General features: G+C 45.5%; 1 protein-coding gene and 1 long non-coding RNA gene across 7 annotated transcripts in view; both read right to left on the reverse strand.

Annotated features, from left to right (window-relative positions):
- Window positions 1-3,535: 3,535 nt before the first annotated feature.
- On the reverse strand, window positions 3,536-4,660 carry Rsrc1-ps3 (arginine and serine rich coiled-coil 1, pseudogene 3). The gene is given in 2 exon segments (XM_087598461.1): window positions 3,536-3,767; window positions 3,769-4,660. Coding segments are annotated over 2 exon segments (999 nt in total). The 5' UTR covers window positions 4,536-4,660.
- A 4,848-nt stretch (window positions 4,661-9,508) lies between these two features.
- Window positions 9,509-23,075, reverse strand: part of LOC148006936 (uncharacterized) — a 35,095-nt gene continuing 21,528 nt past the window's right edge. For 2 of the 6 annotated variants that reach the window (XR_015645231.1, XR_015645224.1), the window contains exons 2-3: window positions 22,391-22,524; window positions 20,406-21,848 (exon numbers count right to left, since the gene is read on the reverse strand). This is a non-coding gene — a long non-coding RNA (uncharacterized LOC148006936). Of the gene's footprint in view, window positions 11,673-12,184; window positions 12,323-12,912; window positions 15,507-15,611; window positions 15,743-16,818; window positions 17,126-18,743; window positions 18,888-20,405; window positions 21,849-22,390; window positions 22,525-23,075 lie in introns of those variants that run through there. The other 4 variants (XR_015645214.1, XR_015645226.1, XR_015645221.1 and 1 more) reach the window with 4 other exon arrangements.

Genomic DNA, 23,075 nt, shown 5'->3' on the forward strand with positions numbered 1-23,075 from the left:
GAATTTAAGCTAAGTGTTTTTTTTTTGTTTGTTTGTTTGTTTGGTTTTTTTTTTTTTTTTTGGTTCTTTTTTTCGGAGCTGGGGACCGAACCCAGGGCCTTGCGCTTCCTAGGTAAGCGCTCTACCACTGAGCTAAATCCCCAGCACCCCTTAAGCTAAGTGTTAATGGCACATGCAAGCACTTCAAAAAATTTTCAGGTTTATAAAGTAACATAGTAAAAGTTAATTTATGTAAGTTTATTATTGAAGAAGGAAAAAATTGAGATAAGGTCTCAGTGTAGCCCTGGCTATCCTGGAACTCACTGTGTAGACCAGGCTGGGCTCGAACTCACAGAGATTTGCTTTATGCTGCCATAATTAGCAAGAAGACCATTTTAAATTACATGTAAGCTAAGAGTGTGGTGCATACGAAGTCTACAGCTTCTCCATTGTGGTGCCCTGGGCCTTCACAGCCATTCATCACCTTTCACTCACCTCAAGCCACTTGCAGGCCTGCCACGGCCTCCATCATGTCGGCATGCTCGTGATGGGCTGCACCGGCTGCGTTTGTGTACGCATCCTCTGTAGTGCTTATTGAAGAATAATCGCCCACAATGCATTTCCCTCCCTCCTTCCTCTCTCCCTCTCTGCTGTCTTTATTTTAATTAGTTTATGTATGCAGGTGCACATGTGTATTTGTGAACATGCTGAGAGCAGGGGGTAGAAGACAACGTTGGGAGTCATCTGAAATGCTATCCACCTCCTTCGACACAGGGTCTCCTATTGTGACAGGAGATGCCCCTCCCATCAAGGTTTCCTTTTAGGGGGTTGTGGCAGGGAGAAGAAGAGGAGAAGGAAGGTTAGAAATAAAAAAGGATGGGAGGCGGAGGCAGGGAGAAAGGGAGAGAGTGGGAGAGGGAGGAAGGAAGGGAGGGAGGGAAGGACAGAGGGATAGTAAAACCATTGCATCATGTGCTGTAATTAGCCTCCTCAAGCACCTAAATAATCAGAAAGCACGTGCAGCTGAGCCATGGTTAGCTAAAGAAGGACCCACAGAAGTGGTTGGTAACCTCATCATAGCAGCACTGCGTGTTTCTAGATCCAGAGCTGCCTTGCTTCGTCCAGACACTCATATGCGTTTTGAATAATTGACCTGGAACTTAGCCTGAATATTCAAGCCATCACAAAACTCCGCTGGTTATCTGCAAGGAGCTAAAAATAAATGCACTCATGTGCACCTCCTGAGGAGAACAAACTGCCTCACATTCTTCCCTGCATTGAGAAACCCAGGGGTAGATTGATTTTCCACACTTTGGCTAACTTTCCAGAGATGTTGTGGAAAGTGGTTCTAAACCCTTTAAGTTCTTGATTCCTTTCTTTCCCCCAAAGAGACAGGGTTTCTCTGTGTAGCTCTGGCTATCCTGGAACTCGATCTATAGATAGGCTGGCCTCGAACTCATAGAGCTCTGCCTGCCTTTGCCTCCTGAGTGCTGCAGTTAAAGGAATATGCCGCCACCACCACCTAGCTTACTTTACTTTGCATATATAATATATACATGTATGAGAAATGAATATTTAATATTTTATTATAAATTTAGTATATAATCTATAATATATACTCTTTTCCAGTCATAAATGTAGTGATCACGGTATTTCAGAAGACTGAAAGATAATATATATTCACACATTACTGATGGTTTTCTCATTCAATATTTCCAGACCCTCACCAGGTGGGCTATGATATTCTTTGGTAAATGATCTGCTATCCAAAACTATCTCATGTTTTCTCAGTCAAAAGGCTTTTATTAAAAAGTAATTATAGATACCCATTAATAGTAACTGGGAAGTGACACTTCCCATTCATTATATCATTTCCATATTCACTGAAAACAAACTGTTAAGTATATATTATACCTCAGTTTCCAGAAGACAGAGAGCATAAAATAGACTGGGAGCTAAAAATGGACCCGATTTTGTAGGATTAAAAGGTGCGTGCTACACGCGCTGCCATCAGCGCAGACACACTTCAGGTCCACACATCTGCCTCTGTCTACTGGGCCCACAGACATTCACTACAGAGGAAGGAGGGCAGAGGGGGCCTAGAGAGCGCAGTCAAACAAACAGGGTCACACCCGGCAAGCAGGGATCGTTTGCACACCTGCCTTTCCTGGAAATGTTTGGGTTCATTGTTTTCTCAGGTTCACGTGCAGTTTCACTGGGTCCTGGAAACACCTGCCCTGTGTCAACTGTGTCAGCTCTGGGAGACCAGGCCATTTCACAATGAGTAAGTAGACAGGACTGGGACCTTTTTTTAAAAAAAAAATTTATTTATTTATATGTAGTGTTCTGCCTGCATATATGCCTGTATCCCAGAAGAGGGCACCAAGATCCCACAACAGATGGTTGTGAGCCACTATGTGGTTGCTGGGAATTGACCTCTGGAAGAGCAGTCAGTGCTCTTAACCACTGAGCCATCTCTCCAGGCTGTGGCTTTTTAATACAGTTCTTCATATTGTGGTGACCCCCGACCCTAAAATTATTTTTGTTGCTATTTCATAATTAATTTTACTACTGTGATGAATCATCATGTAAATAAGTGATAAGCAGGATATCTGATATGTGACCCCTGTGAAATTGTCATTCGATTCCCAAAGGGGTTGAGACCCACAGGTTGAGAACCACTGAGCTCCAGTATTTTGTGTTGGATAGACAACACTTTACAGTCTGAGGTAATCCTAAATTAAATTGCATCTAGAAATATAAGGGCTGGAACATGACTTGTTAGCGGAGTGCTTGCCCATCAGGTTCAAGGGCCTGTATTTGATCCCCAGCACTGAAAAACAAAAGTGAACAGGAAACTCAATTTTTGAGTCAATGAGGAACCATTGATGTAGCCACACACAAGCAAATGTTTATATACACATAATTATGAAATAACAAAGTATAAACTAATAAACCCACCCTTATTTTGAGAAGGTGTGCTGGTTAGTTTAACTGTCAAACTTGATACAAACTAGAATCACCTGTAAAGAGAGTCTCAGTAAGGAATTATCTAGATTATGTTAGCTTGTAGCCATGTCTGGGATGGGGTTATCAATTTATAAAGAAAGACCACTGTGGGCAGCACCATTCCCTTGGCAGGGGGTCCCAACAATGTAAGAGAGAAGAAAGCTATCAGAAAGCAAGCCAGCTAGCAAGCAAGATCAATACATTTTTTTTCTCTGCTCCTGACTATGGACATGCTACTTTGAGTTCTTGCCTGGACTCTCTGGAATTGTAAGCCAAGTAAACCTTTTTTTTTTTATTTCAACACTGATATTTTTATTATTTGCTTTATTAACAGTATAATAAGTTCATGCACTCAGCACGTTTATAACAGATTCACTATCCACAATGTTTGATTCAAGTTACCAAATAGTTTAGTTGAACATGAGGGAAGAAATGAGTTTTCTTTTTTCATGTAATTGGCTAAGCTATTTTTAAGAGTGAAAGTTAATATTGCTATTTACAACCTAAGTTTTCAAGCTTCCTGTCAATCTGACCATAAGTCTACTGCCTAGGCCACAGGACTGCCCATCAGTCTTTCTTGTCGGAGAGCAATCAATCTCTTGAACCACTTTTTCTCAGCTTCAGCTTTTTCAATAAATAAATTTGGATGAGCTAGAGAATTGTCATCTTGGTACTTGATAGCCGTGGGGATGCTGTCAGAGTCTATTTCCTTTCCAGTGCTGGGTGGGTCAGCAGCTACTGATGCTGGTCCTGATGCTGGAGTCACATGCTTCACTTGACTCTACCGACTTTTTGACATCTTTACTTGATCTGAATGTCTGCTGAACAAAAGAATCATTTTCAATTGCTTCAATTTCGTTTACTCTTTTTACTTGTTCTACCAGGGTGGCTCGGTCTTCTTCTTTTCTTCTCTTTGCTTCTTCCTCATTCCTTTCTTTGGCTTTTAATGCTTCATTAGCTTTTGCAGCAGCTTCAAGGACCAACTGAAGTCTGGCTTTGGCCTGCTCAGCTGGAGGCAGATGTTCTAATCCGGCTTTGATGTTTCCACAATCCCCTCGTTTGATGCTGTGCGCCTCTTTGTCTTTGCCTTTATCCTTCTCCTTTTCTCTCTTCTCTTTGTCCCGAACTTTACGTCTGTCTCTGTCCCTGGACCTTCTACGAGTTCTTCTGTGACTGGATCTTTCACTGCTTCTACTATGTGAGCGTGGACGAGGTCTTGGCCTGGACCTTCTTGTTCTGCTTTTTGACCGAGACCTCTGAACTCTATAGGATTTCCCTTGGCCCGTGGAACGACTGCGACTTCTTTTTCTTCTGGAGCCATAAGAAGAGCTGCTGCTTGACCTGCGCCTGCGTCTCCTCTCATAAGAATGTGAGCAAGGCTGGCGGTCTCTAGACCAGGATCGTGACTCCGACCTTGGCCTCCTCCCGCCCTTCTTGCGGCTGTACGTCCTGCTGTCTGAAGAGCTGCTTGAAGATGACCGCCTCCGATGTTTCTTTTTTCTCTTGCTTCTGCTTTCTTCTTCAGTGTCTGAAGACCGGCATCCCATTTCTGGGTCGACCTTTGGGTTCGCACCTCCTGACGTGGGGACCTGGAACTCCCTCTTCTAACCTCCGCGCCACCGCGTCCTCAGAACTTGCTTCAATTTAAGCTCAGCACCTTCCTGGTTCCCCCAAGTAAACCTTCTAATCCCTCATGTTGCTTTTCACAAGAGAAATGAAATCGAGTCAAGAGATACAGAGATGGACTCCAACCTCCAATCTACTGATTTATCCCAACCTCCCTTTCCTTTATCCTGCACAGCACCCATAATGCTGAAATTCCAATAAAAACTTCAGTAGCATCTTTGGGATTATTAAAAGGGATTTGAGAAAAATTCACTTGTTCCAGGAACTGTGAGATAAATTAATGAATTACATTTAATAAATACAAATCCTTTTTATACTCCTGTGGAAAAGGAATAGGTGATGTTTTTAAAATTTAAGGCACAAAGATGGCCAAGTGACATCAGAATCCAGGGGGCAGAACTGGGAGGAAGCTCTCAAAGAACATCATAAGGAAGTGGCATCCGGTCACATTGCAGCTCCTCTGTGCCACTGTTCACTTGTGTGCTGAGTGGGGGACATTGTGCTCCCAGTGGCTTCCATCCTCTCTGGCCACCCTGGAAACATGTGCCAAAATCCCAGGTCTCTTGGTCCTCTGAGTCTTTACAGAACTATTGCTCATTGGCTTTGTTATTTGAGTGTGTGTGTGTGTGTGTGTGTGTGTGTGTGTGTGTGTGTGTGTGTCTGTATGTGTAAGTGCGTGTATATGTGTGTGTGTTTGCGTGTCTGTCTGTATGTCTGTATGTGTGTGTTTGTGTGTCCGTGTGTGTATGCATGTGTGTGTATATATGCATAAGTGTATGTCATTGTCTGTGTGTTTGTGCTTTGTATGTGTGTCTGTCAGTGTATGTGTGTGTGTTTGTATGTGTGAATTCCAGAGTGCATGTGCAAGGCTTCATCACTGAGCATTCCCTTCACCTATATTTGAATTTTTGATACAGTATTTCACTCTGTAGCCTGGGCTGGCTTCAAACTTACAGCAAACTTCCTGCCTCAGCCTCCCAAGCGCTAACATGTTAGGCATAAGCTGCCACGCCAGTTGCATTGGCTTTGCTGTTTAAAAAGAAAAACATTACTGAAGCACAATCAACGTACATGGGACAGGCTGCAAACAACCCCGAGTGTATACAATTTAACCAGAGGCAGGGTCACGCCTGTGAAACCACCTCAACAACAAAGATAATAGCCACACATCCACCATCTACTGTCCCCAAGTCTCCTCTACCTCTCCGTCAGTGTTTACCTTCTTCCTCCCCCCATGCCCATCCCAAATCATCTTCTATTTTCCCTTAAGATAATTCAGAGGGCCAGATGGCTCAGTTGGTAAGATCTTGCCCTGCAAGCCCAAGGATTTGAATTCAGTCTCCCAGAATTCATAATAAAAGTGTCCTCACAGAACAGCAGGCTCCTGTGATCCCAGTTCTAAAGAGACAGACAGAAAAGATTTATGGGACTCTCTAACCAGGCAGTCTAACTTAGTTGATGAGCCCCTGTCCCAATAAGAAACGCTGTCCCCCCAAATAAAATGGAAGATAATTGAGGTGTCTAACACAGACCTCTGACTTCCACATTTACACATAAACACGTATACATGCCCTGCACATGCATATATGCACTCGCGTGCACGCACACGCACACACACACACACACACACACACACACACACACACACACACACACACGAAGACAAGTACTGTTTTGAGTTGCCCTGAAGCTCGAAGGCATCTGCTAATCTGTGCAAACCGTGCACAGCAATCTGCTTAGTCGGCTGGCACATGTTTCACATAGGAAAAAAAAAATAGAAGAAGAATAAAATGCAAGCAAATTCCAAGAGAGCGGAGAACATACTTGGCTTGTTTAATAAGCCTAAGGAAAAGAAGTATTCGCCTCGGCTTTAAGCCAGCAGAGCTTTCTTCCCTGTGGGAAGTGGGGGAGGGGAGGCCTGCCAGGAACAGCTCAACACTCAAAGTGGCCACGTGTTATCACAAAGAAGAGATGGCATTGCTTAAGGAAATGCCCACTCGGGTGACAGAAATCAAGCCACTTCAGCTCAGGGAAGCCCTCGTGTGTCTGTAGGGGGCTGCAAGGACAACTTCTCCCCGAATGTTAATGGACTGACTGGAAGCTTTAAGGAGAAAAGCAATGCTAAGATTTAGTCTTTGAGCTGCATCTGCTCTGAGGGGGGAGAAAACCCTCCACTTCTCTTTTTCTTGTTAATGGTGGGAAATTTAAGTAAAAGCATGATTCTGAATACGTAGATTCTTCTATTCATTAACTATGTGAGCCTATGTACATGTCATTTCACTCTGATTTCTTACTGAAATAACGAGAGAATTGAACTTAATTAAAAACCACTTCAAAGTCCCTTCAAGCTTTAAAGTGTATAGAGTGGGATACCTTTGGTAATATCTTTGATCTGCGAGGGCCTCAGCTGGTTCAGATCTATCTCAGAGCGGGAAGAAGGCAAGTGCCTCTACTAACCCAACAGTCCTTCCCACAGCTCTTCTCTGTTGCTACTATTAGAAAAGCTACTATATATCCATTATGTAACTCTGGATTAAGATGAAAACAAACCCAATAACATTTTAAACTGTGGGGTTGGGGATTTAGCTCAGTGGTAGAGCGCTTGCCTAGGAAGCGCAAGGCCCTGGGTTCGGTCCACAGCTCTGAAAAAAAAAAAAAAAAAAAAAGAACCAAAAAAAAAAAAAAAAACCATTTTAAACTGTTTCCAGAAAGGGTGGAGAGCCATGCCACAAAACTGTCCTTGTGAGAAATATTGCTAATTCTAGACACCCCTAGGTATCCAGAACAGCCTGCCACGTGTCCTGTGTAACAATCCCATGGTTTTAGAGAGAGAGAGAGACTTTCCCCAGGGGTCTGTCTGTGTGTTAAGAGCACTTCCCAGCCTTTCTACGGCTGTGAAGCTCCAGCTGATTGTGTTGTAAAGGTCTGTGAGGGTAAAAGGACACTTGTGACCCAAAGTGACATGTGTAGGAGATTTGGTCACTATAGGCCCTACCGGAATGTTCCCTGGGTTTCAGAGTCCTGCATTCCAGTCTTCCTTTAACCCATTTATTGTCTACCATTTTGCCACAGCTCTCTGGCTGAGCATCTCTGCCTGTGGGAGTAGTTATTTAGTTACACCTCTTGCTTGTGATGCGTGTGGCACACACCTTTAATCCCAGCACTCAGGAAGCAGAGCCTGACAGTTCGAGGCTAGCCTGGTCTACAAAGTGAGTTCCAGGATGACCAAGGCTACACAGAGAAACCCTGTCTCGAAAAACAAACAAAGGAGGCTGAGAAAATTGACTTTCACTTTTACTTCTATAATGTATGTTGGGGCAGGTTCCCATGTATTAGGGCTTCCCCAAAGAGAAGCAAGTGACTGGAGAGTAACAGAGTTCAAGCACTTCCTCCTGTATATGCAGTCATTATGACAGACCTTGCCAAAACCATTTGGCCTACAGGGCAGCAAGACTTCTGGGCATAGCAATGTGATTCCAGAAAGCCTGAGATTTGCAGGGTCTCCAAATAACAAGGCTAGATTCTGTCATAACTCTATGTGGTTGTCACTCCACGTGTTGCGCACAGCTCTAGGCACTGGAATCACCATCTTAGAAAGCCTTCTGTGGGCCCTTCTCTCTCCACACCTCTCCTCACCCAGGAAGGCCACAAGTTACCCAAGGGACATCCCACTTCTAAGTTCATAACACAGTGACTGCTCTGGTTATGCAGGATCCAGAATTACCTAATAGGACTAATAGGAACCTTTCCCCAAGGGGCAATCATTTGTCCTGTCTGGGGTGCTCAGAACTAAGGACTATCTACTGGGTTGTTGTTTCGAGAGACTGCGTATGTGGCTTACACTGTGCATGCACAACACTACCATGAAGCGAAGGGAGTGGCCCATGAGCAGAACCTTCTCCGGGTTTGGGTCTTAGGTCTTGCATTTGAACACATTTTCTCCAGCGTTGGCATTTGAAGACTATCACCTGCCTCCCACGCCGTGTCATTTGAGCATCCTGTTGACTTGCAGAGATGCCTCCCTCAACATCCCGAAGTCATCTGGCTGCGCAGCTGAGTGGAAACCCTGTGAGTCACGGCTGTGCCTCGCACATCTCACGATCAACTTCAAAATCCATCAGACACATTGTTTACATAAGCTCACCTTGTAAAAACTAAGCTGTCACTCTGAAGTTCACAGAAGAACAACACAGGGAGCATGTCAGTTTCTGCACTCGAAGGTCTTAATCGAACTGGGCAGGGAGTGAAATAGTCTACAAACACTAATTCTCCAGAAAAGGCCCCCGGAACAGCCCAAGTCAGGCAACCACGGAGATTTACGCCCCCTGCCCCCCAGCACCGGTAAAGAAGATAAACACACAAAGTCCACTCTGTAGTGAAGGGCACGCCTCGCCTCAGCTTATAAATCCCCAACCCTTCCCTTCACAGAGTAAACAGACTTCCCCCCAGCACTGTTATCTCTCGGCTTCTCCACTGAGGTCTTCAGAAAGCTTCCAGCCACTCTTATCTGGAAATTCCAATTTTGCTGCAACGAGGTAACTACCAAAACGGGAGGGTATCTTTTGCCAGACCCACGAAACTGAATCTCTTTGATGTTTTCAGCGCCAGGTACCTCCAGCTCTCGTCTTTGTTCAATATTCAGTCCTGCCCTGTGGCTCCACCCCTTGTCTCTTCCTACTGAAACCATGACACTTCTTCAAGTCCCAGCTCAAATTCCTCCCCAGTGGCAGTGACCTTTCCCACAGTTCTGAATTCTGATAGGGACCTTTCATGACACTACTTTATCATGCACGATGTACTGTGGAATGTGGCTGATTTTCTTATGAAGCCGATTTTCCTGTTTCTGTTTCTTGGAAGTTCCCTTAGCACCTAACCTTTAAATTCAGAAACAATGCTGATTAATAAATTTATTTTCATTGACTTAGAATATGAGAATTTAAATGAAGTGCTGGTTTCTAAATATAGCAGATATTTTATGTGGATTTACCATAATGTCTAAGAACAAACGTTTAAAATGATGACCAAGAACCTCAAATATGAAAGGATCATACCTAACTAAATATATTGTGTATGTGATTATGTATACGTATGTAAGTGTGTATGGAGATATAGAGTAAATGTACATTTTAGAGATATTTTTGAGAAATAAGATTTGAATACATATTGATAGTTCTTTAAAACCGTCTTCTGTTGTTGTAGGCTTCTGTGGACTTGCTGCCTATGGAAGCTTCATCTCTCTTCATCTGCCTGGAAGCCTAGAGAGGCTTCATAACAATGTCCAACTCTGCTTAGATGGCATTTCACACACTACATACCAAAGCAGTGTCTGACTCATTGTAGATCCAATAAATGACAAACAGACGGATGGACGGATGGTTGGATGGGTGGATGGATAGATGGACGTTTGACATTGGTAGTTCCTTCCTAAATTCTGGACAGGAGTTTTCTCCCTACTAGGCTAAAGGTATCAAAAAGCACTTGTATATCTGAATCACTGCCATGTTCCACACACAAATAAAAGTAACGGGCAGCCACTAAAGAGAGGTGAGTATGAGGTAGCTGAGACCAAATGCCCCAGATGACCTAGAGCTAGACTTATACACTGTTAAGCAAAAGAGTATGCAGTCCCCAACCCACAGCAGACTTGGCCGGTCTAAGGCGTCTTTGCCTAATCTGCAGGGCAACCTCCATAGCCCACTCTCCAATATTTCTGAGAACAAAACATTTCTTCCGATATCAACCACATACCCTGGAGATAGTCTAACTGCCCCGCTCAGAGCCTTCCGCTCAACCATCAAAACATAAGCACCCCTTATATTTGTATCTCTGATAAGGGTTAGCTCTCCGATGCAGCTTGCACTCTGACACAAGCAACCTTTGACCTCATTGCCTTAAGGTTCAGTGCTCAGCACACATATAGGCACACATGCCTATATGCACATACACATGGATGTACACACATCTGGCAATAGTTTAACACTTCCTTGGAAAACTCCTTTAAGGTGACTGATTTAGGAGGAGTATCCCGTTAACTAGCATTTATTAACATACGCACTCGTTACTCTTTGGTAAAGACTTAGTGAGTCCTGATTCCAAATTAAACCAAGACACACTTCTTCAAGCGGGTCTGTCTGTCACCTACTTTCAAAAAGAGAGAGAGAGAAAGGGGAAGAGAGAGAGAGAGAGAGAGAGAGAGAGAGAGAGAGAGAGAGAGAGAGAGAGAGGCGCTAAAAATCTCCATAGTGAGGCTTCTATGATAAAATAGAGAAACCCAGAAGACACTGACCACCTGGGGGCAAGATCACCCCTCTTAGTGCCTGCTTTGGCAGGAAGTTCTTCAGTGGCTGCCTTCACACCTCCAGCAGTCCTGTGATATGAGTAAAGGCAGAGACATCGCCTCTATTTTGTAATAGTGGAGTTGGAGGGCTGTAGGGTCTGTACCTCCGGAACCGCCTAGTGGTGAGCGTCTCTCACCCCAAAGCTGAGGGGCCGAGAAAAACAGATTCTCAGAGTTCCCTGATCAGACAGCACCAACCCCCCCCCCCACACACATACACACACAGTGAACTTCAGGTTCCGTAAGAGAACCCACCTTAAAAATTAAAAAAAAAAAAAAGTGGGGCATCATTGAGAAGATACTTGACTCCGTTCTTTGTCCTCTCACAGGTGAGCATCCCCCCCCCCGCACCCCTCCCCACAATCATGCTGCCCTAACACCCAGAGGGCTGGGGCAGGAGGATCATTTTGATCTCAAGAGTTGGACACCAGCCTGGGTAACATAGTGAGACCTTTTCTCTCATTGAACATGGAGTTTTCAGTTTCAGATAAACTGGGCAGGGCTCTCAGAGTTTGTTTTGAACCACACAACCAACAATGAGGAGAACCAGGACGTCAGGCTTTCTTCTGTCCTCAGCGCCGGCCCTCCACTCTGAGGCACAGCCCCACTGGAGATGTGGAGATACTGCAGGAATCAGTCATGTACCAGGTACTACAGAGCCAGCATATTCTGTGTGTTCTGTGGCTTGTCAGCGGAGGTAGCAACAGCAACAGGGCAGTAGCTAAACAACAAACAGAAGTAAGACAGGTGACCTGACTTTGTGTGGCTTCCTTTAGAGCAGTGACTCTTAACCTTCCTGCTGCTGTGGCCCTTTCACGTACTTCCTCCTGGTGTGGTGATCCCCAACCATAAAACTATTTTCGTTGCTACTTCATGACTGTAATTTTGTTACTGTCACGAATCATAATGTAAATATCTATGTTCTGATGGTTTTAGGGGTCCCCTGTGAAAAGGTTGTTTGAACCCCAAAAAGGTTGTAACCTATAGGTTGAGGGCCATTGTTTTAGAAATGTTCTTCTGAGCCAGGTAGCCTAGCATTCTCTCCCATGACCAATTTGACTTTCGAGAACCTGTGTCCCCTGCTAACCAGAAGGATCCTGTCACCCTCCGTGACTGTCAGCTGAGATGTTTTTATTTCGCATCCTTGCTTCCAACTCATTGACCCAGCCACGAGGAATTCAGGCCCATCAAAGCAGCATTACCGAAATCTACGTCAGTTTTCAAACCCAATACCTTGCTGTGGAGGAGAAACAATGTGGTGGCGGAATGTTTTTATTTCGTGGGCACAGAATCTCCGTAACTGCCTTCCTTTTGCGGTTGAAGATGCCTCCCTTGTTTTTCCAGTCAAACGGCAAATGCCTTCCTGGACTTCTTGGATATGAAGATAAATAATAAGGACCCTAAAAATTTCGTTATAATTGGCTATGTTTTTAAGTCCATTGTAGACATTGTAGAATAGCTCCCAAATGAAATAAGATGCAATTAGGGGAATGACCGTGCACCTGACACTGCAGTTCCACGCCTCATCCCCATGCCAAAGGTGACCTGTGTCCAGTAGCACAGAGTAGATGAGGATGAGATCAGCTGGCCTAAGTCACCCCTGCCATGTGTGCCCAGCAAGTGTGTGGAGATCAGAGGACAACTTGTGGGAGTCTGTTCTCCCCTTTTACCAGGATTGAAGTCACATTATTGACTTGGGTTCAAAATCAGTCACCTTCCTACCAAAGCATCTGTCGTAAGCCTCAGAAGAGCCCATTTTCTGATGGGTCTGAAGAGGTGCTATTGATTAAGCTAGCACTGCTGTCCTTACCCTCGGGCCCCTGAGGCCACCGGATGTGATCATTCATCTATCATTATGGATTGAACACATAACAAAAGTACAGGTTTCTAAGGCATCGTGATTTCTGTCAAGAATGAGTCCACCTGTCTTTCAATGAAGGAGACACTCCTGTTGGCCTTGAGAAGTTGAATACGTGAGACCTTTACCTCCAAAAGAAGTTATTGTCCCATACCACTGTCGATAATTTTTAGGTTACAGCATTGCCATTCCAATCCAACTCGTCAACCCAGCCGGACTGGCTCTAGAAATCAAATTGTATTGTTCTTTTCTGTGTCCCGCATCACTGATAAGCAGAAAGTAGCCCTTTATTGGAAAGTCCACCCAACCAGGAGCCAGAGGTCAAGCTACTTGATGGACATTCTATACACCCTCCTATGTAGGCACGAGAGATTCCAGAACAGAAACAGACCCCTTCAAATATCAAATGACTTCTGGCTCAAAAGGTGTGCCTTAAGATGCTTCACAAAGCTGGGGTGGCCGCTGAACGTGTCACCCGAAACATTTCATCCTGGACAATGCACCGGATGGATGTGCTGGGGAGCAATAGAAACCCATTCTGTAACTTCAGTGGTCTACCCTCCCAATGACTCATGATGGTGACTATATCTCTTTTCTAACACAATCCAGACCAGCGTGACCGATACACTGCCCTGGTCAGTCGACAGGGAATTTTCCATATGTGGACTGAGCTCAGCTTCATGGATTCCCTGGGTCTGAGATCATAACTGCAACTAGTTGGCTGGGAAACAGCTCTTAGGTTAGGGTTAGGGTTAGGGTGATGGATAATGTTAGGGTTACGGATTAGGGTTAGTAGTAGGGGTAGGGTTAGGTTTAGGATAAGGACGTTAGTATTAGGGTTAGGATTACTGGTTAGGGTTTAGTGTTAGTGTCAGTTTTAGATTAAGGTAAGGGTTAGGGTTAGGGTTAGGGTGTTAGTATCAGAGATAGGGATAAGGTTACTGGTTAGGGGTAAGGGTTGGGATTAGCGTTAGGGTTATGGTTTGGATTTAGGCTAGGGTTAGGATTGGGATTAGGGTTAGGATAGGGTTAGGGGTTTGGGTTAGGGTTAGGTTTAGGGTTAGTGGATAGGTTAGGGTTAGGTTTAGGGTTAGAGCATTAGTATTAGGGTTAGGGTTAGGCTTAAAGGTTAGGGGTTAGGTTTAGGATTAAGGTTAGAGTTAGGGTTAGTGTTAAGTTTAGGCTTAGGTTTAGGGTTAGGGTTAGGGTTAGGTATAGTTGTTAGGGTTAGAGTTAGGCTTAGGGTTAGGATTAGCATTAGGGTTAGTGTTAGGATTAGGTTTAGAGTTAGGGTTAGGGTTATGGTTAAGGTTAGCGTTGGGTTTAGGGTTAGGCTTAGCAATAGGGTTAGGGTTTAGGGTTAGGGTTAGAGTTAGGGTTAGGGATAGGGTTATGGTTAAGGTTAGCGTTGGGTTTAGGGTTAGGGTTAGCAATAGGGTTAGGGTTTAGGGTTAGGGTTAGGGTTAGGGATAGGTTTAGGGTTAGAGTTAGGGTTAGGGTTAGGGTTAGTGTTAGGGTTAATATTAGAGTTAGGGTTAGATTTAGGGTTACTGTTATGGTTAGGGTTAGGCTAACAGTTAGGGTTAGGGTTACGGTTAGTGTTAGGGTTAGGCTTAGGGTTAGGATTAGGATTAGAGTTAGCGTTATGGTTAGTGTTATGGTTATTGTTAGGGTTAGGGTTAGCGTTATTTTTAGGATTAGTGTTAGGAATAGGGTTAGGGTTAGGGTTACGGTTAGGGCTAGGGTTAGGGTTAGCCTTAGGGTTAGGGTTAGGGTTAGGGTGAGCGGGAGTTAGGGTTAGGGTTAGGGATAGGGTTAGGGTTAGGGTTAGGGTTACGGTTAGGGCTAGGGTTAGGGTTAGCCTTAGGGTTAGGGTTAGGGTTAGGGTTAGGTTAGGGTTAGGGTTTGGGTAGGGTTATGGTTAGGGTCAGTGTCAATGTCAGGGTCAGGGTTAGGTTCAATGTCAGGGTCAGGGTCAGGGTGTGGATCAGGTTCAAGGTCAGGGTTAGGGTTAGGGTTAGGGTTAGGGTTAGGGTTAGGGTTAGGGTTAGGGTTAGGGTGAGCGGGAGCTAGGGTTAGGGTTAGGGTTAGGGTTACGGTTAGGGCTAGGGTTAGGGTTAGGGTTAGGGTTAGGGTTATGGTTAGGGTCAGTGTCAGTGTCAGTGTCAGGGTCAGGGTTAGGTTCAATGTCAGGGTCAGGGTGTAGATCAGGTTCAAGGTCAGGGTCAGGGTTAGGGTTTTTGGTTAGGGTTAGGGTCACTTTCAGGGTCAGGTTCAGAGTTAGGGTCAGGGTCAGGTTCAGGGTCCCTGTCAGGGTCAGGATCATGGTTAGGGTTAGGGTTAGGGTACCCGAGCTCAGGTAACGAGCCACATGGCAGAGTTTAGGTTAAAATAAATTGGATAATTTAAATTATAATCTAATAGGAGAAAAGTCTAGCTGTATTACCAAGGTATTTGTAAATACATTTTGAGTCTGAGTCTTATTTCTGGGAACATGGAGCTGCGAGGAAGAACCAAACATTCCTTCTAGACAGGGAGACACAAAGGTGATGTCCACACAACAGCCCTCCATGTCCTTCACACCCAGATTGAGGTCAGGAGATCAGCAAGCTGGGGCAGTGTTGATGGTGATTGCTCTGCTGTGAGTCTCTTCGTCTCTCGGCCTCTCCCACTGCCCTCAGAGATGCACGAGCCCAACTGCATTGGCAGAAAGAGTAAAACCTTCAGAACCACACAGTTCTTGACACAAGTTGGGGGAGGCTGTGGGAGAGGGCAGCCATGATGTAACCAGATTGTCCTCACCTTAGGAGGCGTCTGACGATCAGCCGTTTGTTCTCATGCACACGGATGGCAGACTTGTCACAGTGGTGGCAGACACACCACCAGAACCATGGCGTGGCATTCCTGGGATGGCTTGTCACCTTCTGTACAATCTTTGGATGACCCCACATGGAAGAGAATGCAGTGGCCGGTTGTTGTTGTCAGTTTGACACGGACACGCATCTAGATGGCAGCGTTTTCAGAAATGTTTAACTAAAGGGAGAAGACCCACCCTGATTACCCAAAGCACCATGCCCTGGGCTGGGAACAAGAATGACAAGATGAAGGTAAGCTGGATGCCAGTATTTGTCTCTCTCTCTGCTTCCTGACTGTCGGCTCAAGACCAGGTGCTTCACACTCCCGGCTCCGTGCCTTCCCCTCCATGATAGGCTATCCCATCCAACTGAGTCCCAAACAAACCCTTCTTCCCCTCAGGTGCTCCTTGTCAGGCAGTGCAAAAAGTAGCTAAGGCAGGAACAGTCCTCAGTCCTGAGAAGCCATCTTTAAGGAATTTAACATTCCTATACATGTTGGGAGCTCCCTATCCCTTCAGAGAAAACTTTCCGTCTCTTTGAGCAAATTCTAGGTTTGTTTTGCTCTGCTTTGAGTGCCTGAGAGATTCAAAAGAGATGAGTCAAACCACCTGGCCCAAGCTAGATGCACAAGCTCTGAGTCCTCCCAGCCATCCACCCCTCCTGGAGGGAACATGTGCCCCACCTCAGAGCTTTCAGAGCCTCCTCAGAAAGCACCGTTTATACCCCCAGGCCTCCAACAGGCCCAAGGGGAACCGGTCCCTACATCCACACAAAAGGTCTTTCTTTGCATGCCCACATCTGACAGAGCCTGGACTGATGACAAACTCTGATGTGTCAGGGACTTTTCTGGTCTGAGGGTGGCAGGCCTCGTTCTCAGCCTTGTAACTCCTGAGGCTAGTAGGCAAGAAGCTGAAGAGGCCTCACTGCCAACCAACGATTGGGGCCCGATTCCCCTCTCTATCCCACCCCCGCACCTCCAATTCTCTATTGCCAGATGGGAAAATATGCTGGAAACAGACTTCTCTCTCTGCTCCTCCACCTCCTCTTTCCTCCCCCTCTTCCTCTTCCCCTTCTGTCTCCCACTGCCCTAGCTTACAGCCTTAGCCTTCAGGTTAATGCTAACAGGCTCTCCCTCGGCCCTGTACAGCCCTTACCTCTCTGCTGCTTGCAATTACCATTTGCTCTGCGTGTCTTCGTGCCCTGCCAAAGCTGAAAGTTCCAGGGACTATTTCCCTGGCCTCTCACTCCTCAAGCACAGTTATTGGCACGTCTTGGGCACTCTAAGAGTCTTTGACACTGGCTGCCCCACTTCCTCCCTGACTTTTATTGCCTTGGATCAGCTGCCTCAGGAAGCAGAGGCTTGGACGAGGACCTCAGCGTTCTCCAGTGCCTTTTAGAATACGCAGCTAAATACGCTTCAGCAGAGGCCACTGAGACCAGGCAAGAGCAAAGAACAGGCCCACAGGGGCAGAGCTGCAACCGGAAGTGGGCATGGAGGCGAGGGCTGGCGTGGTGTGCCCTGCTCTTTGAGTTATAATGGAGTTTGCCTTGAGAACCATTGAGTTTACAAAGGTATCTCTTCCTAGAAAACACTGAAAAAGACAGCCATTAAATACCATTTGCGAGGAATGCGTTAAGAGGCATTCTTCAATGAAAAGAGACTCTGGAAAAGAGACCAGGAGACCCTGTTTGAAGTCTGGAAAGGGCAGTGATGGAAGAGAGTCCATTGTCTCTTCCGTAAAATGAGACAAGAGACCACTGGCACCCTCCCCTCCTTCTAGAGGCCTGCCTCTGGAGGCCTTGCTCCTTCAGGCTGACAAGCATGGTGGGAAGTAGAAATGAAGGTGTGCATTCTTCTCTCTTAAATCTAACCAATGCTTTTACCCTCAGATTTCCTCGACCACCACCACCCCAATGACAGTAAGAAAGGCTCTGAGTGACTGAGCCAGACCACCTCGATCTAGTGTTAGACTAAGTCCCAATTAAATCTATAAAATGGTCACTTGCAGATGGCCTGACACTTTCATCTCGGTCATAGAATAGCTTGTGCTACTAACCAAGTTAGCTTCATCCACTTGATATTTTCATTGGGCATATATCAGCTCTGAGCCATAAGAAAATAACATAGCAGATGAAAAAAATATACTCCCAGAGGCAAATGACAAGGGAGATTTTATCCTTTAACCTTATGTGTTTATCACTTGTGTGTGTGAGGGAGAAACAGTGTCTCATACAGCCTAGCTTGGCCTTGGATTTGCCATACAGTCAAGGGTGATCTTGATCCATCTGTCTCCACCACCAGAGTGCCAGGATTACAGTCAGGAGCCACCATGTCTGGTTTATGCGGTGCTGGGGGGTGAACATAGGAATTCCCATAGGCTGGGGAGACACCACCAACAGAGCTACACCCTCAGTCCACAGAGGAGTTTCAAGTACAGACTTCATTACACTGGGCCAGGCCACCGCAGATGTCACTAATACCCTTTTACCGACCATTTCAAACCAGTTCTCTTGAATAAACAATCTCATATCCGGAAGAAGTGTTAGAATTATTCTCCTTCCAGGATTTAATTTTCCAGAAGAGGAACTGGAAGTTCCTTACTGCAGCCCCTGTCCAGGGTAGTGTCCGAGGCAGGTGGGACATATGTCTTCATCTATAACTAAGTTGTTTGTGAAAAACGATATTGTTTAATAATATATTATTATTTATAGGAAGCCCACAGTAAATGTTTGTTGATTAAACATGTGATTTGTGGTAGTGATTTAAAAATAAGCCATGGTTGAATAAATAAGTAGGAGAGAAAAGACAGATCTCCCATGCAGATATCAAGTCATTTATATGAGTATCCCCCGGCCTCAAGGAGAATATTCCCCGCCTCCAGGAGGTGATGTATAATTCCTGGTTTTAAGAGGGGACTTCCCATGACAACTTCATTTCCAATAAGTGTGGAGAGAGGAGTGGAAGAGCAGTCTGTTGGGCAGAGACCTCTGCAACATGGTGGCCAAGGCGAAAATCAGTAGTTAAACCGTGTGGATAGCATTACCCCTAATATGATACAATAAGAAGGGTTCTGCACACCTGTGGTCTCCTGAAAATCCAATGATGCTCTCTAACTCTGTAGAAAATGACAAAACACACATCTTCTGAGGGCAATTCCTTGATCTCCTTCTCCAGTGATACTCAAAACTGAGAAACTCTGAGAAACTGTCAGAGTCAAGACACCTTTAAGAGACACAAAAAGTTAGAATGGGGGCTGGAGAGATGGCTCAGTGGTTAAGAGCACTGACTGCTCTTCCAGAGGTCCTGAGTTCAATTCCCAGCAACCACATGGTGGCTCACAACCATCTGTAATGGGATCAGATGCCCTCTTCTGGTGTGTCTGAAGACAAGGACAGTGTACTCACATAAACAAAGCAAAAAAAAAAAAAAAGACAGCAGTATGATTCCATAACCTGGGTGGGACAGAAAAATGTGTATTAAGAAAACTTCAGGAGATCCAAGTGCCCACCCTGTCCCACTGGCCCTGGGTAGCCAGGAGACACCCAGGGGTACCACAAATGGGAGAATGTGTGATGACGAGATGGGGAAAATTGAGTATGTGGTAGAGAGATGGGAGAAAAAGCAAAGCGGAGTGGTTCATACACTATGGAGAAAGGTGGCCCTAAGACTCAATGGTGAGGAACAGGAGATGAGGAGCTTGTACAAACCACCCAAGGCCATGGAAGTGTCCAGGCCTGGGCTGCCACCAAGAGCCATGTCTGGATCTAGCCCGTGGTCCTGTTGCAGCTGTAGTCTGAATCAGCACCGGTGGCCCGAGATACCACCAAAGACCGTGCAGATGTCTGTGATTTGGGCTGCCACCAGAAACCATGTGAATATCTGAGGGCCAAGTGACTGTTGGGGGACATATTGGTCTGAGTGGCCTGTACCCCACCTGGGGCTGTAGTAACATCAGAACCCGTGCTTCTGCCAGAGGCCATGTCTGGGTTTGTGGTTGTATCACAGCCAGGGTCTGTGTTGATGTCCAGGACCCGTGTTACCAGCAAAGACCATACAGATGTCCCTGGTCTGGGATACCAGCAAAGGCCATGTTGATTTTCAGGCACTGTGCAGAGCAGACCCTGCCCCTCGCCTGTGGGGAGCAGTTCTGCACCTCTTCTCAACAGCACAGTAGGGTTGGCTCTGGTTCAGGAGAGCAGGGGATCCAGCCTTGAGCACATTAGAGAAGGCCATGCCCCTGGTCTGCCATGGGGGTGGTGTGGGCAAGGGAGAAAAGATCCCCCTCCCAGCCACCAGTGGCAGGCTGTCCTTGCATCTCACCTGGGCAGCACAACAGAGCTGGCCCTGGTGGCATAGAGGCTGGTGAGCTAGCCAGGGCAGTGCTGGAGAGAGGGAGTGAGGAAGAAATGACTGGCTGACAATCTCAGCTACCAGCCAGGCCCAGATCCAGGGCTTTGGTTTGTCCCACCCTGACATTTGTCCCATTTATGAACTGCTGGAGCGTGTGAAAGGGCCCGTCCTGCAGATCCAACACTGCAGATCTCCATGACACGGGGCAACAACAGGATATCCGAGAAGAGCCCTGGTGAGGATCCAGCGTTGATAGTGTAACAGAAGCCAGAGGCCTCGAAACAGACCAGGGACCCATTGCAATGAACCTTTGCAAGTAATGCCGTGTGGACGGAAGGGTACACTGTGTGACATACTGTGACACACTACCACTTCCACAAGATGGGTTTTGTTGTTAATTTTATCTTGTTGGATGGTTGCAAGGGTGGCGGGCAGATACAAAGAGTCAGGTACATGAGTGAGATTGGGGTGTAAGATGTGAGATTCACAAAGGATCAATGAAAAGTTTATAAATAAATGAATAAATAAATAATAGGAATAAACTCACCCCCCCAATTAGCCAAATCATTTGGGCCCAAGACTACAGGTGCTTTTTTTTTTTTTAATGCTACTTAACTGCTTCCATGTCATTCAAGATTTCAAATTAAACAGTGCTTTTCTTTTGAAGAAAAAAAAAACTTCATGAAATTGAAACAGTGTGGAGTTTAATTAATATCTAGATACCGTTTAAATGATTTTGACAAATGCACCAGAATAACATTAATTATAGGAAGGTGTGACTTAGGGTATAAGGGAATGCACTAAACTGTCTTCTCAACACTTCTATAATAATTTCAGCCCACAATTGACTTCAGGAAACTAAAATGTCTGAAAAATGACCCCATGGGCAAGTGAGGATGGGCGCTCCCTGACCTCACTGTTACCGTGAGGAGCTAGGTTTGCGTGCCCTGTCTCTCCATTCTCCATGTTAGCCCACAAGGTCTCAGAGGCAAGAAGGAGCCTCAGCTACTCCTCTCTGTATCCAAAGCCACACCCAGAGCTGCCAACACTGCCGGCTCAGTGAGTCTCGGTCGCCCCGAGTGGAACGCGCTGGTATTGTGTTTGAGTCCAGTGGCGTAGGGCATGTTCCTCTTACTAACCTCCGTGGCAGTGGATTTCAGTGCTTTAGTATGAATGTGGGATGGAGAAAATCAGAGCAACTTCCTGCCTACTAGGATGAGTAAAGTGGGTAGCTGGTGTGGGCAATAATATGATTTTATAGATAGAAATGGCACCAAACTGTGTCTTCATATGTTTTGTTAAGGTAAACAGATTCAAACAGCAATCATAGCACCTCATAAGTAAATCATCCCTCCTCAAAATGCTTACAGAGAACCCAGTCCAGCCACTGCAAGGATTCATTCATTCATTCATTCATTCATTCAACAAAATATTTTGTAATAAACCTGTCTAGATTTGAACAAGACAAAGTCTACAGCCCTAACAGGCATAAGGACCAACCAGAATTCTTATCACCCGGGTCAGACTGCAATTAGTAGCAAAGGACAAAGCACTCGACTTAGGGCACAGATTCAGGAGCTGTCCCCTTCCTTTGGATGGTGTTAGAGGTGACACAAAAGCCTGTTGCTCTGAGTTGCTGCCCTAGACTGGGCACGTGTAGTGAGTAGTGGATTTAGGGCAGACAGTAACAGCCTTTGAATGCTGCTCTGATGTGTCCTTCTGTAATTTAAAAAAGAAGAGAGAAAGAAAACCGCAGCCATGAAGACTTTGAGAGTTTCTGGACTCACGGCAGCCAATAGGCTTCCTTTTCAGAAAGGTGACTGTCTGGCTCATCTGGAAGAGAAGAGGAGGATCTGGGTAAGGGATGATGAGACTCAAGAAGGAAGAGAAGAGGTGCACCGCAAGGCAAGGCCATTCCCTGGGCTAGGGGTTCTCACACCTCTGCTCTCAGGGCCCCTTCCTACTCTTAAAAACTATGGGCGTTCGTGGAGAGTTTTGATCCTGTGGCTTATACCTAACTGTTCCTATTGATACTATAGGAGTAAAAATGGAGAAACTGGGCACACATTACATCTGCCCCAAACCAGATGGCATCACACAACATAAAGCTTATGAAAAAACTACTTTCTAGTCCTCACAGGGGGGGGAGGTGGAGATGGTTCAATGGATAAAATCGATTATTATGAAAACCTGACAATCTGAGTTCAATTTCTGAAACCCATAGTTGAAGAAGGAATTCAGTTGCTGAAAGTTATTGTCTATTCTCTATACACACACTAAACACACACACACACACACACACACACACACACATTCATGAATGTGTACACCATTTTTTAAAAAAAGGAAAGAGAAAACCTCTACTTAGCAGGTACCCTGAAGGCAGGTTGTGAGCTCAGAGGTCTTGAATGCTCTTTGAGAACTGCAGATCTAGGTGAGGCTCGAGTTGGTTGGGAAGATCTGGCAAAAGACTAAGTTACGATGGAGTTGAGTAGAGAGGACCAGACACCTGAGAAGAAGAGAAAGAAAGTATTTCATATTGAGAAAATACACTTTTTTCAAACCCCTCCCCATTGATACGGATTAAACTTGTAGATTCTCAGATAATATTTCAAAACCAGTGTTCAGACGGTTCATCGTCTTTCTAGACTCTCCATCCTGCCCATGGCGATGTGTGTCCTCCTGCTGGCAAAACACACAGACTAGTAAGGACTTGGCTCTCAGCTTGATGAGCGCATGGGTGTTGACTAATCCGGCAGAGTCTACAAATAACCCTGTGAGCCCTCAGATGAAAGGCATAAAACTGCAAACTTCTCTTGAGCAATGAATCATGCTTTAAATATGCATTAAGATTATTTTCCTAAGAGTGCACCTCTCACCCCCACTACCAGTCCAAGCATAGTAGTACTGACCCCGCTTTAAGGAACGCCCATCACTTAACTGTGGCTTTCTTAAAGCAGGGTGTGTTCATTTAATTAGTTTTAATTGAAAGACCAATTAACAGTGTTTCAACATAGAACAACATGATAAAAGTTGACTTTTTACTTCCTGAGCTACTGA

Source organism: Rattus norvegicus, chromosome 1 (genome assembly GCF_021556685.1).
Source record: "Rattus norvegicus strain SHRSP/BbbUtx chromosome 1, alternate assembly SHRSP_T2T, whole genome shotgun sequence".
NCBI lineage: Eukaryota > Metazoa > Chordata > Mammalia > Rodentia > Muridae > Rattus > Rattus norvegicus.